At 42.1% G+C, this 13,812-nt stretch overlaps 1 protein-coding gene and 1 pseudogene across 5 annotated transcripts in view; one reads left to right on the top strand and one right to left on the bottom strand.

Moving 5' to 3' along the window:
- COL22A1 (collagen type XXII alpha 1 chain) overlaps nt 1-13,812 on the bottom strand; it is a 224,597-nt gene that overhangs the window by 153,440 nt on the left and 57,345 nt on the right. For all 5 annotated transcript variants that reach the window (XM_068155479.1, XM_068155477.1, XM_068155480.1 and 2 more), the window contains exon 4: nt 5,543-5,617. In XM_068155479.1, the coding sequence (XP_068011580.1) occupies nt 5,543-5,617 (75 nt within the window). The remainder of the gene's footprint in view (nt 1-5,542; nt 5,618-13,812) is intronic.
- LOC137449761 (U6 spliceosomal RNA) lies at nt 1,455-1,553 on the top strand (annotated as a pseudogene).

Here is a 13,812-nt window from a genome sequence, read left to right as displayed (position 1 = left end):
ACATTTGTGTCTGTAGTAGAGTAAAGCTGCCTATATATTCTTCCCTCGTGCAATCCCATTTCACTGTGGCAGCCCTTATTGAATGCTACAGCTAGTGATTTTTTATTTAAATGCTGTGACACCAGAGGGTCATAGAGTACAATCCTCTGCTATGAGAGAACTCATGACTATTGATCACTATTTGTCTCCATTACTACTACTTCCCCACTTGCTCCACTACTTCAAACCTCTGACAGTTTGAAACCTTCTTCTAATGTCTTGAATGTATGTCTTAAACAATTGACACCCATTTCTTATTATACCATTTGTCCTTTAACATGAGTGATTTCCCTATCTCCCTCCAGGTATTCTCTTGTTCTATTTGCAGAAAGCAATAGTATCTCCTCTTTCCACTTACACACTGAAAGATTAACCAAGCCCTGTGTTTTAGTCTTCTGTTTGAAATACTGTCTCTGGCTCCTGGACACACTGGTATAGCTCCTTAAGGCCAAATCCATCTTTCCTGGGCTACGGAGATTTGCTCAGAATTTTCTAGATAAGCTGTAACCACAGAATTCCAAACCCTTAGGAATTCTTCCCTATCTCTACAAGATGTAATTTACCTTGTCCAGTGATGACCTCTGCCTTTTTACCCAGCAGTACAGCACCATGATTTATAAACCTCTGCTGACTAAGACATCATCAGTTCCAGAGTATGAGTTTATGGCACAAAGTTCTGTTAATAGATCTACACATCCTGTAACAAGCCTTTTAAACTAACAGTCCTGAGTCAGTTGGAAAAACTCCTAGATTTCTTAGGTGAACCAGTTCCTTCTTCAAAGATATTCTGATCCCAATCTATATAGGGGTAATTCGCAGAGATTAGATCCAAAACTAGACAATGAGGAGGTCTGCCACTGTCCCTTTCCTAGAAACTTCATCATTATCTCCCTGATAGACAGTTACTGCCTCACTTTACATTTATTAACCTTGACCCTGTTTCATTTTAGCAGTGACTTCCAATACAGTATTGTATCAAATGTTTGCAGATGACCAAACAAATGAGATTTACTTAGTTCTCTTTGTCTAAAGGAATAAAACTAACCAGAACTAACCAGTCTCTTAAAAAAAAAAAAAAAAAAAAAAAAAAAAAAAAAAAAAACCACCAATATCTTGTCCCTGTCTGAGACAGAGAAAAGACATTTAATCTGAGAAGCTTTTTATGCAGCCTTCCCTGTCACAAAAAAACACCTGTACTGCTACTTCCACTCTATGGGGTGGCACTTTGCATACATCTAGACACAAGTTTGTGCAAGATGTAGCTATGAAGTTGTGTGTTGGATCCCGTTGGACAAGCATCCATTTTGGTTGTCATTAAACTTCCACATGGACCACAAGACAGGTGCTAACCTCAGATTCTTGACAGTACAAGGACCTGGGTAGTAGTGGAACAAGCTCCATTTCAGTGCTGTCACTTGTGAATCCATAGAATTCCCAGAGCTGAATCATTCAGAAGATTAGCATGGCCCCTGCGCAAGGATGACACGCAAATTCGTGAAGCGTTCCATATTTTTTTATGGTCACAAGTGATGAGGAAAAGGCTGAGGTACTTAATAACTTCTTTACCTCAGTCTTCACTGCAAGGGCCTCTAGCCACACTCCTGATGTTATGGAAGTCAAAGCCAGGGACGGGGAGGAAGAACTGCCCATTGTAAGTGCAGAGCAGGTTCGTGATCACCTGAAGAACCTGAAAGTGTTCAAGTCCATGGGACCCGACGGGTTACACCCACGGGTACTGAGAGAACTGGCAGATGAGGTTGCTAAACCCCTCTCTATTATATTTCAAAAGTCATGGCAGTCTGGGGAAGTCCCCACAGACTGGAAAAGGGGAAACATTGCCCCCATCTTCAAAAAGGGTAAGAAGGAGGAACCAGGGAACTACAGGCCAGTCAGTCTCACCTCTGTGCCTGGAAAGATCATGGAGCAGATCCTCCTGGAGTCACTACTCGCTCAAAAGAATAGTGAAGAGGTGATTGGGAACAGTCAGCATGGCTTTGCCAAGGGCAAATCCTGCCTGACCAACCTGGTGGCCTTCTATGAGCAGGTGACAAAATTAATAGATGAGGGGCGAGCAACTGATGTCGTTTACCTGGACCTGAGCAAAGCCTTCGACACTGTCCCACACCACATCCTGGTCTCCAAACTGGTGACACATGGGTTTGATGGGTGGACCACTAGATGGATAAGGAACTGGCTTGATGGCCGCACCCAAAGAGTGGCTGTCAATGGCTCCATGTCCCAGTGGAGGCCAGTGACAAGTGGAGTCCCTCAGGGATCAGTCCTGGGACCTGTCTTGTTCAACATCTTTGTGGGGGACATGGACAGTGGCATTGAGTGCACCCTCAGCAAGTTTGCTGATGACACCAAGCTGTGTGGTGCAGCAGACATGCTGGAGGGAAGGGAGGCCATCCAGAGGGACCTTGACAGGCTGGAGAGGTGGGCACAGGCCAACCTCATGAGGTTCAATAAGAGCAAGTGCAGGGTCCTGCATCAGGGTCGAGGCAATCCCAGGCACAAATCCAGGCTGGGCAGTGACTGGCTGGAAAGTAGCCCTGAGGAGAGAGACTTGGGGGTGCTGGTGGACAAAAAGCTCAACATGAGCTCTCAATGTGCACTTGCAGCCTGCAAAGCCAATCAGATTCTGGGCTGCATCAGGAGAAGTGTGGCTAGCAGGTCGAGGGAGGTGATCCTCCCCCTCTACTCAGCTCTGGTGAGACCCCACCTGGAGTACTGTGTCCAGTTCTGGAGTCCCTATTACAAGAGGGATGTGGAGGTGCTGGAACGTGTCCAGAGAAGGGCCACGAGGATGATCAGAAGGCTGGAGCACCTCTCCTATGAGGACAGACTGAAGGAGTTGGGGCTGTTCAGTCTGCAGAAGAGAAGGCTCCGAGGTGACCTAATTGTGGCCTTCCAGTATCTGAAGGGGGCCTACAGGAAGGCTGGGGAAGGACTTCTCAGGATCTCAGGTAGTGATAGGACTAGGGGGAATGGAATGAAGCTGGAGGTGGGGAGATTCAGGCTAGATGTGAGGAGGAGGTTCTTCCCCACGAGAGTGGTGAAACCCTGGAATGTGTTGTCCAGGGAGGTGGTTGAGGCCCCGTCCCTGGGGGTGTTTAAGAGCAGGCTGGATGAGGCTCTGTCCAGCCTGATCTAGTGTGGGGTGTCCCTGCCCATGGCAGGGGGGTTGGAACTAGATGATCCTTGTGGTCACTTCCAACCCTGAATGAAACTCTGAAACTGTTCTTGTAAGTGTGAGGTAGAAGTAGGCAGGCTGCTCCTCAAAACTGAAATGCATCCCTCTTTGGGGCAGAATACAAAATTCTTTCAGCAACAACTAGCAGGACAACACACCCCTGGAGATGAGGAACAAGTGTATTAAGCCAACAGAAATTTTCCAAGTACTAGCTGGGAGAACGCAATGATTTTCTGTTTGAATTGGACCCAGGGGCAGTAAGAAAATGCTCTAGAGTATGTGTGTGGTCCTATACTGATGCATCTACAGCAGTTCAATGACCTTTAGCAGGCTCACAATACCCATTCTTTTTTCACTTTTTTTTTTTTCCAGAGAAGAGGCACACAGAGAAATAAATCAAAAGCCTTCTACACATCTTCTTGTTTTGGTGGAGAGAGGCCAGTGATAGAACTTTAATTAAATAGTGTAACAAACCCGTTATTAAGTCGCTGCATGGTACAGTAAGCATTTACATCTCACAGTGAACAGAAGTTCCCTAGGTCAAATAATGCCAGCCCTATACTATCAGACTAACCAGGGGAAGAGACATGCTGCAATAACTGAAATTCTGTTTAGATATTAGGGAAATAAAAATATTCAGTGTGATAGCAGCCATACTGGAACAGTTGCCCTGAGGACCTGTGGAATGTCTATCTTTGGAGATTCTCTAACCCAGCTGAACAAGGCCCTGAACACCCTGTTCTAACTTCAAAGTAACATTGAAGTAGGCCCTGCTTTTAGTATGATGACTTCCACAGGACTCTTCCAGCCTGAACTAGTCTACAAATCTAAGATAGTAAATTCATGTTTAAGTTAAAACACTGAATATTGACTTACTTTCTAGGAGGGATGTGGGATTTCAAAAGAAAAAAATAAGTCAACAACTTTACAGAGGAGCACAATTAGACATCTATACATACATACATGGATATACATGCATATGTGCATCTACAACTCACTGCTCCAAACTTTTGCACAAGATCTGAAGTGGCATTCTTGTCCTTTACTCTGTTTAACAAAAGATATATTTTTTAAGCCAGATAAAAGAATAGAGACTGTTAATTAGAAGTTCAATTATAGTTCAGATAAACACAAACTAGTCATAGGCAGCCATTCACACCTCCATTAGTCTGAAAGGATCAGACAGAGATGATCATCTCAGAAAGGACAAAATACTACTGATTTTGAGCAGCATCTTCCACTGCAAATAGGTTTATTCAGAATGAGTAGGGCTATTTGCTGAATAGCTTTACTGTTTGCACAGCCAAGTGACAGGACTGCCAGAAGGGGTTAATGTAAGATCTAGCAATAGATAGAAGTTAAAAATGGGTGTTTGAGGATTATGAGTTTGTGTGTAACAACCAGAAAAGGTGTTACCCCCCCTACATTATCACAGGCTTAGATGTAATCAGACTGCAGTCAAAATAATCTATCTACAGACAACACAGTTGAAACTGATATTTTGTGTAGACAGTTAAAATCCCCCAAGGAAAAAACTCAGAGCGAGTAGCAAAGCTGTCAAATATTGACCACTTCTGCTCATAATCAAGCTGCAGAAGAGTCTCTGGCCTCCCACTGCAGTTCTTGGGTCAGAGATATTCCCAGTCCATCCTTGATTGACAGGTTTTCTCTGCCAAGAGCTCAGTCTTGGAGTGTTAGAAGAGAGACAAAGCCCACACATATATCTGACAGATTAAGTCCTTCAGCTGGATAGAAAGATATATCAGAACTCACAGAAAGCAAAGACATCACCAGACAGGCTTTCCTCTTGATCTTTCACCAGCATTTCAGAAAAGATGTTTCTTCTTGGGATGTTGTTGGTTGGTTTTGTTTTTTTTGTTTCGTTTTGTTTTCTTATATATTCATGTGTAAGAATTTCTTCAGTGGTAATTACCATTGTGCTTGGATGTCCCACAGCAATCACAGATCAAATAAATGGACATTAAAACTCAACAAACATGGATTAGTTAGGGGGGAAAAAAAAGTCACCTCCAAGAATTGTTGCATTTCTCTATCCACTACACTAAACTCCACTGTCTTTTTAATTTGCTGCCATAGCAAAAGAAAGTTCATGATTAATTTGCTGTCAACTGTCAACAGATAACTCTTTTCAGGCCCACAGTTTCTAATATATTTCTCCATCACTGGTTTTGTGTTGAATTAAAAAAATTCCAACTAAGGAAGGCGTAATGAACCCAAACATAACATTAGAAACTTGCAGTTTTATCATTTCATTTCACAGATGTACAACAGAAAAGCGTGTCTCTTTACCTGGAATTTCATCAGTCTCCCCATCAGTGTGTTTGAATCGATCTCCTCCCACGTGGACATTTGGGCACAGGACATCTGAAAAGTAAAAGAACCAGTACACAATTATCACAAGTAAGAACACCATTTGGAAGCTATAGAACTGTATTTATCCTGCAGGAGAGGAGGCTCAGGGGAAAACTTATTGCTGTCTACAACTACCTGAAGGTTGGTTGTAGCCAGGTGTGGGGGGGTTGGTCTCCTCTCCCAGGCAACCAGCACCACAGTCTCAAGCTGCACCAGGGGAGGGATAGAATAGAATAGAATAGAATAGAATAGAATAGACCAGACCAGACCAGACCAGACCAGACCAGGTTGGAAGAGACCTTCAAGATCATCGCGTCCAACCTATCATCCAACACCACCTAATCAACTAACCCATGTAACCAAGCACCCTGTCAAGTCTCCTCCTGAACACCTCCAGTGATGGCGATTCCACCACCTCCCCGGGCAGTCCATTCCAATGGGCAATCACTTTCTCTGTGTAAAACTTCCTCCTGACCTCCAGACTGGGTGTTAGGAAGAAATTCTTCACAGAAAGAGTAATTGGCCTTTGGAATGGACTGCCCAGGGAGGTGGAAGAGTCACCATCACTGAAAGTGACTGAAAGGACCATCACTTGAGCGTGTCCAGAGAAGGGCAACAAGGCTGGTGAGAGGCCTTGAACACAAGCCCTATGAGGAGAGGCTGAGGGAGCTGGGATTGTTTAGCCTGGAGAAGAGGAGGCTCAGGGGTGACCTCATTGCCCTCTACAACTACCTGAAGGGTGGTTGTAGCAAGGAAGGGGTTGGCCTCTTCTCCCAGGCAACCAGCACCAGAACAAGAGGACACAGTCTCAAGCTGCACCAGGGGAGGTTTAGACTCGAGGTGAGGAGGAAGTTCTTCACCGAGCCAGTCATTAGTCATTGGAACGGAACGGGTTGCCCAGGGAGGTGGTTGAGTCATCGACCCTGGAGGCGTTCAAGGGGAGATTGGACGTGGCACTTGGTGCCATGGTCTAGGCATGGGGTCTGTGTTGATAGGTTGGACTCGATGATCCTCGAGGTCCTTTCCAACCTAAGTGATACTGTGATACTGTGATACTGTGAAGTGTTTAAAAAGAGACTGGATGAGGCACTTAGTGCCGTGGTTCAGTTCATTAGATGGTGTGGGGTAATAGGTTGGATTTGGTGATCTCAAAGGTCTTTTTCAACCTGGTTAATTCTGTATTCTGTATTCTGAAAGGGTTTGTCCAACACACACACACATTGTCCCACAGCAATTAGTCTGTTCTAAATTTCTGCATGTCCTAAACACCCATCCTCTATCCCATCCCCTAACCACATGCTAGGCAAGAGATCCAGTAGACCAAGTTCTGGGTTTGAGACAGTTTTTGCCAACTGATCAATCAAAAAAGAGTAGATGATCCCTCCCCTCAGATGGGACATCTCTCTGGGTTTTTCTCTTTCATCAGTCTGTCAATCTGCATAAAAGTCACAAAAACTTAAGAAAATAGAGAATATGATTCCCCTCTCAGATTGGACAGAAGGGAAGATCTGAGGGCCAGGCTGACACTAGGATACTGCTCAAACTTTTCAGAAAGGTCAACTCCTACTCAGAAAACCCTCAAACCTAACATGCTAAGACAGGAAAGGGAATTCAGAGCACACAATGATGAAGGTCTCATTACAGGCCAGTGTCAGTGACAAAACGCGGAGCCTACTCTCCTGTATCTCACTGTATTACACATGATTCTCCTGATAATACTTCTTCAAGATGTGACAACTTATGTATCTGCTCCTTGAGTTTGTTCCAACAGAAAGCAGAGTTAAATACAACTAAAAAGTTGAAGAATATCCACCCCTGCTCACAGGTTTCAAAACAGTCATGAAAATACCCAGCCTTTGTCAGTCATTTCTCATGCCCCCTATTAGTGTCAACAGAAGCACAGGTAAATGTTTTTCTGCAGTGAACTGTCTATTCATCCACCTCTTTTCTGCCATATCTTTGAAGCAACATTTATTTATGCTTTGTTTTCCCAGATCAATAGGTAATTGCAGACTTGTAAACAATGGGGACAGGTAGCTCAAGGATTCAGTTTAATGAGAATATAAAAATGAGCCTCTGATATTTCACCACTTGCACAGCTCCAAATTTATGTCCTTTCTCTGATTTAAAGAACAGCCAGGTGAGAACAGCCAAGTCTCATTGCTTCATTTGCCCAGCTGCACACATGATAATACATATATCCTCTGCAGTTGCAATACTCATCTTGATGCATAAGGATTTTAGCATCGTCTCCACCTGGTGTCTAGTACCTTATTCCTTCAGCATCATTAACTGTTGTGCTTGTAAAAGAGTGGAGAGGGATGGGGAGTCAGGAGCAGAAGGCAAGACAACACACTCACTGATGCAGAACAATCTCACAGGGCTCTCTGAACACTTTCTACAGAAGGTCTGCTTGAATTCTTTGTGAAGCTACACCCAAAATTGTGAGAGAAAAACTACTTTTCTGAGGACACTATCAGCCTATATCTCAGCCTGACCCTCAGTAAAAAAATCCAATAACTGTTTGGTTACGCCAAGCAATGAAAGCAGATAATTTTTCCATCTTTATTACACTAATGACTTTATGGTCCAGATTGTCAACTGCAGATGAGGCACTTTCAGCTCAGTAGAAAGAAAGGGTACTGTAAAAGTCATTGCCAGAAGCCCGGACAGACAATGCAGCAATCAGAAGCAAACACAATCACACCTTTGCTGCAGCAGCGGAAGAGAGAAGAGACTAATTACTCATGGAGGTGTGTCTGTGCCAGGGCATTTCAGATTTTCTTTGGACCATCTTTGGGGGTTCTGCTTCAATAGATAAAATTCAGCCTAGTTACATTTTTGGGCTTTGGTTTTTTTTTTTTTCACCCTATCAGGAGCCAATACTGATTGAGGCATAGGGTCACTTAATGTAAATTTTAGCCCAAGATCTCTTTTGTTCCCTAATACATACTGTTTTGAAAGCCATGTCTTAACATTAGACATGTAAAACCATGTGGGAGTTTCCCCTCCCTCAGAGGTCTGCACACTTCCCTACACAATAAGGGAGCTCTCCTCTGCTAAGGAAACTTCAGAAACTGAAAACTGTGGAATTACAGAATCATTTCAGTTGGAAAAAAAACTTTAAGATCAGAGAGTTTCATAAAGTCCAACCATTATCTAACTGTGCCAAATGTGGTGATAAACCATCTCCCTCAGCACCATATCTAAATGTTTTAAACCGTTAAGACTTGCAAGAGCCAAAGTTAGGCCACCTCCATTCTCATCCAAAACTTAGCTATACTGACAAAACATTTGCTTACAAGTGTCAAATGCCCAATGTAGATGTGACAATGATCCTTTAAATTTTAGCTTTGCTAACAATGAATGTTCTTATGATTACAGGCACTGTAGTGCAGTTAACAGCACTTACATAGAATGGATACATAGAAAACATAGAATAAACCAGGTTGGAAGACACCTTCAAGATCATCGCATCCAACCCATCAACCAGTCCAACCCACCTAAACAACTAACCCATGGCACCAAGCACCCCATCAAGTCTCCTTCTGAATACCTCCAATGATGGCAACTCCACCACCTCCCCAGGCAGCCCATTCCAATGGGTAATCACTCTCTCTGTATAGAACTTCTTCCTAACATCCAACCTAAACTTCCCCTGGCACAGCACTTCTGAGCCCCAGTCTTGGAACTGGAAGATGCATGGCTATGCATTAAAATAACAAACTGAAGAAATCAAATGAGCAAGATTTCCCCAAATATAAGAATAAACAAGTGGAAGGTATGACTAAAGCCACAAAAATGTCATTCACATGTGCAGGACTCAAGAGATATATAGGGAAGAATAAAGCACAGCAGTGCAACTCTCCACGCAACAGGAAGGTAATGTCTGAATTATACATATATAAATTATCACTCCAATCTTTAATGACATCACACATCCTCCACCAAGAATCATGGCTTCCCAGCAGGGAACTATGAGCTGGAGAAATCTTCCTGTCCTTTTGGAAGGACAATTATATAGGAAACTCTTGCACTTGGACTTGATACAGAACTGTATTGCTACAAAAAAAAAAATAGAAACATCAATGTTAAAAACATTAATCTCTTCTTCCAGCTCTGTCTGTTAAATACCATATTAGCTCTTAAAGAAGTGTAGCCTCACTGTGTCCTTTATTTTACAAATGTCCTGTTCTCCTTTCTACTTCTTGCATCTATGGTGCAAGCATAAATTGTCCACAAGGGGGATAAAAATGATCACAATGCTCACTTTCCAGCTACAGAATAATTCACAGAGGCACAAAAGAGTTTAGTGCTTTACCATCCATGATAGCAGCAGATCTACTTGTGTTCAAAGGATGATGCACCAGACTGACAGCACATTAATCGGTCCCAACCAGCGATCGGGTTTCATTTCTACACCTATGAGTGAATTCATAGGAAAGGAAAGACAAAAGCTGGTCCTCTCCTGTTGAGCCTTTCTGTGAGATACCTGATATGGGTGAACATTCTAACATCAAAGAAGAATGTTTCTGGGTATTCTTTCTGCTATTGCCAAGCAAGACTTTGAGCAACCACTCACAGTTCTTGAAGGATCTGCGGCAATGAGCATCCACCACAAAGAGCAGAAAGAGTAAGAAAATCTGCAGCTATTTCCCTGCTAATTTGTAAACACTTACAGATTTATAAAAGAGAAAATACAACTGACTGACCTGAGCTTTCAACCTCTAGTCCTTGTTACATCCTCTCTGGCCACGTCATCTATATAAACCTGCAGTTGCTTTTAAATACATGCTCTTTAAAGCTACTTCCTTGTCTTTGACTTTATGTGATAGTCTCTCAATCCTTTTCTTTATCCACTCATTTTTTTTCAGAAAAGATTTTGCATTTATGGCCATGTGGTTCATGGAAATTTTTAATTGCACCAGAACTGCTATATATCCCCTCTAAAGCTGCACTAGAGATGATGACTTTCCACTGACACCTGCTACATGATATCAGTCAGATCTTAATCCAGTGCAGAGTGTGACTTTTTAATGCAAATGACATTCAATATGCAACAACGACTAAGAACAAATGTATTATATCTACAGAGTTACCATATCAACCAAACTGTAACTTGCCACAGAAAGAAATTAGTTCTGTTAGAGATGACCTCTTTCTCATAAAATTATAGTTCTTGAATAGGGATACATAATAATTCTCATTCTGTAATACTTTATTGACTGGCTTCAACAAAAGTGATTATGATTTTTTTTTTTGTGGGTGAGAAGAGGCAAAGTCATCTATAGCCAAATATATGAATCATTTTTCATTTTTTAATAGTGATACATTATCATCATTTCAAAGTCCCATAATTACTGTTGCACTAGGAAGCTATACATGCATACGTTGCAGACAGCACCAAAAGTGGTGTGGTTCACAATCTGGAGAGAAGGAATGCAATACAGAGGGACCTGGGCAAGCAGAAGAAGTGGGCACATATTAACTTCAGAAGGCCAAGTGCAAGGTCTTGCACCTGGGTTGGGGCTACCCCCAGTATCAATATAGGCTGGGGAAAGAAGAGATTCTGAGCAGACCTGCAGAGAAGGAAAGAAAGAAAAAGAAAAGAAAGAAAATATTGAAAAGAAAGAAAGGAAAGAAAAAGGAAGGAAAGCAGGAAGGAAGGAAACAAGGAAGGAGGAAAGAAAGGAGCACAAGAAAAAGGTGGAAAGGCAAAGAGAAAAGAGATAATTTGACAGAAAGATTCATTGAAGGTCTATAAGCATGCAAACAGATAAATGATTTTGTACTGTAGTGGGCTATTAAATCTGTCAGCCGCTCTATTGAAACTGAATCAAAACAGATTGAAATCATAAAGCACTTTTTCTTTTCTGACATTTCTTTTTTCCACACATGGAATGGCTTATATGAGGAGGACATGAGGCTCTTCCTCTTCTGAGAACTCCAGATCCAGCCTGTGTGTACATCTGCCTCAGGGTTGAACAGTAACTCCACCAGACCCCAAGGACTGGTAACGCACGGGGTATCTTCACAGACCGCATTGCTGCAGGAGCTCATACTGATGATTTATGGTGCCTCACCTTCACCCCACAAGTTTACGAATCTCCATTTCTATTTGTACCATGGGAAAATCATAATTACTAGAAAAAACTGCGTTCTCCATGAGTCTGCTCATGAGTAGCTGTTTTCTAAAACATCATTTTTGAAGGTAACTTCTTTACTTGTAAAGTTTGATAAAAGTCACAGCATCATGTCTGTTATAACAATCTCCAGCCAGGATCCTGCTGATCCTGTGCCCCTAAGGATTTTCTAATAAAATACCTTCCTTGTAAAGTGCTAACATGCAAACACAAGTTTCCAGTTCTCCACCCTTTTGTCCTTAGGATTCTACTGAAATAGTTTCTTTATTTTCTTTTTCATTCTTTCAAAAATAAATAAGCCCTCAGCTGCCAAGGGCTCCTCCAGGGATTTGTGTATAATGAATGCTGAACACGTGTAGCTGTCAAGTTACTCAAGAATAAAGCACAGAGGTGAGAATAAAAACACAGGAAGGTTAAAGCAAACATTATTTTTACCACTATTTTTTTTTCCCAAACAATATTTTACAATTCTGGAATCTCAGCAGCACCCAGTGCATTGCCAGACATTCAGCTACTCTGCATCTCCATCATTATTGCATTCCTGCAACAGAAGTGCAATATTCCCAAGAAATGTGTTTGAGTTTTTTCTCATCCCCTGACAGCAGTCTTTAGCCCACCATAAATTCTATCCTTGGTAAGGAAATAGTCCCACAAATGCAGCCCTCTTTAAAAGCTGTGCCTCAAAATATTAGACCAGACTTCAAAACATTTGCAAGGAATAGCTCTTCTTTGCACATTTTCCCAAAGATGAACTCTGAATCCTATGTGCTTTTCAAAGCTAAACAATAAGAATCTCAGAAGAAAAAAGAGATTTGGGAAATTTGTCAGGGAAGACTCTCAATTTTTTCTGTAGTTAAGGTTACAGATACTTCCTACACTGGAACAAATTTTCCCATTGAAGCCTACACTTACAGGGGAAAGGTCTAGCAAGAGTTTTTTTTTTCTTAAAGTTATGAAGTTTTCATGAAATCAATTTCTCAGAGAAGCTTTCTCTTTTTTTTTCTTTTATAAAACATTGCACATGGACCATTGTAAAGCCTCAGCACTGAGGGTTGGGGGGTTTTCCCCTGCTCTTTTAAAAATACTCCTTATTTTAAAAGGATACATCCATGTGTCCATATTGACTAAATACTTATTTCAAATGTTCATTGTCAGAAACTCTTCCACAGCAAATGAACCACCCATCCTTGAAAACAAATTCATCAGGAGAAAAATGGCATATTTTTCAACTACAGTAGTGGTACTGACAGTGTAATTACACTGCAATTGCTTCTGTACTAACATTATAATTTGTAGCAAGGTGTAGGTAAAACAGAGCATCACAGCAATTACATGATTCCACCCTGCAGTTTAATGTCTTATGCAGTTCTCCTTTCTGAAATCACACTGTATCTCCATACCACGAAGTTTCAAGTCCATTTGTTCCAGGAATATCACCCATTCATGGCCACTATGACCAAGGTAGAGTCTGCCTTTCTCCCTTCAGATAATGCCTACATTGATTCTGGATGAGGTTCCATATTTCCACACCAAGGCACTCTGTCACCATCAACAGTGGGCCTCATAAACGTTCATGATTAAATGGAAAGGAAATAACAAACCCTCCCCACAACATAGCTTACAGACTGAGAAAACAACAGCTCTACCCTATCCTATTCCTCAGATCCCAGGGCTGTCACATTTTTCCACCAAAACATTACTCTAAAAATGCACCAACACTGAGCTGAATTGCTCTTCAAACTCCTTTGGCTGCTGAGTAGGTCCCAAGTGACTGCAGTGGGAGTGCAGATACCTGCATTTGGAGGGCTCCCTCTGAATGTGGGGTTCTTCAAGCAACCACATATTTAGTGCCTGGCAGTAGATGTTAGCCCACACAAAGGGAACACGAAACTATCAGGTACTATAACCCAGAGGGCATTCATGCAACACACATTAAAGGTTCAGGCAAGGGGACACTCTTCTTTGGCTCCTTCTACAGGAAAAGACAATGAAGGCTCCTTCAAAAAGCAATTCAGAGCAGGAACCCAATTTAGGTGCCCAGACTTACCTTTTAAAAGGCTACTC

This window comes from Melanerpes formicivorus, unplaced genomic scaffold (assembly GCF_026170545.1).
Source record: "Melanerpes formicivorus ecotype bairdi unplaced genomic scaffold, bMelFor1.0.p_v2 SCAF_32, whole genome shotgun sequence".
Classification (NCBI taxonomy): Eukaryota; Metazoa; Chordata; class Aves; order Piciformes; family Picidae; genus Melanerpes; species Melanerpes formicivorus.
Note: the sequence above shows the minus strand (reverse complement) of the source record. Positions and strands in the feature narration are given on the sequence as shown.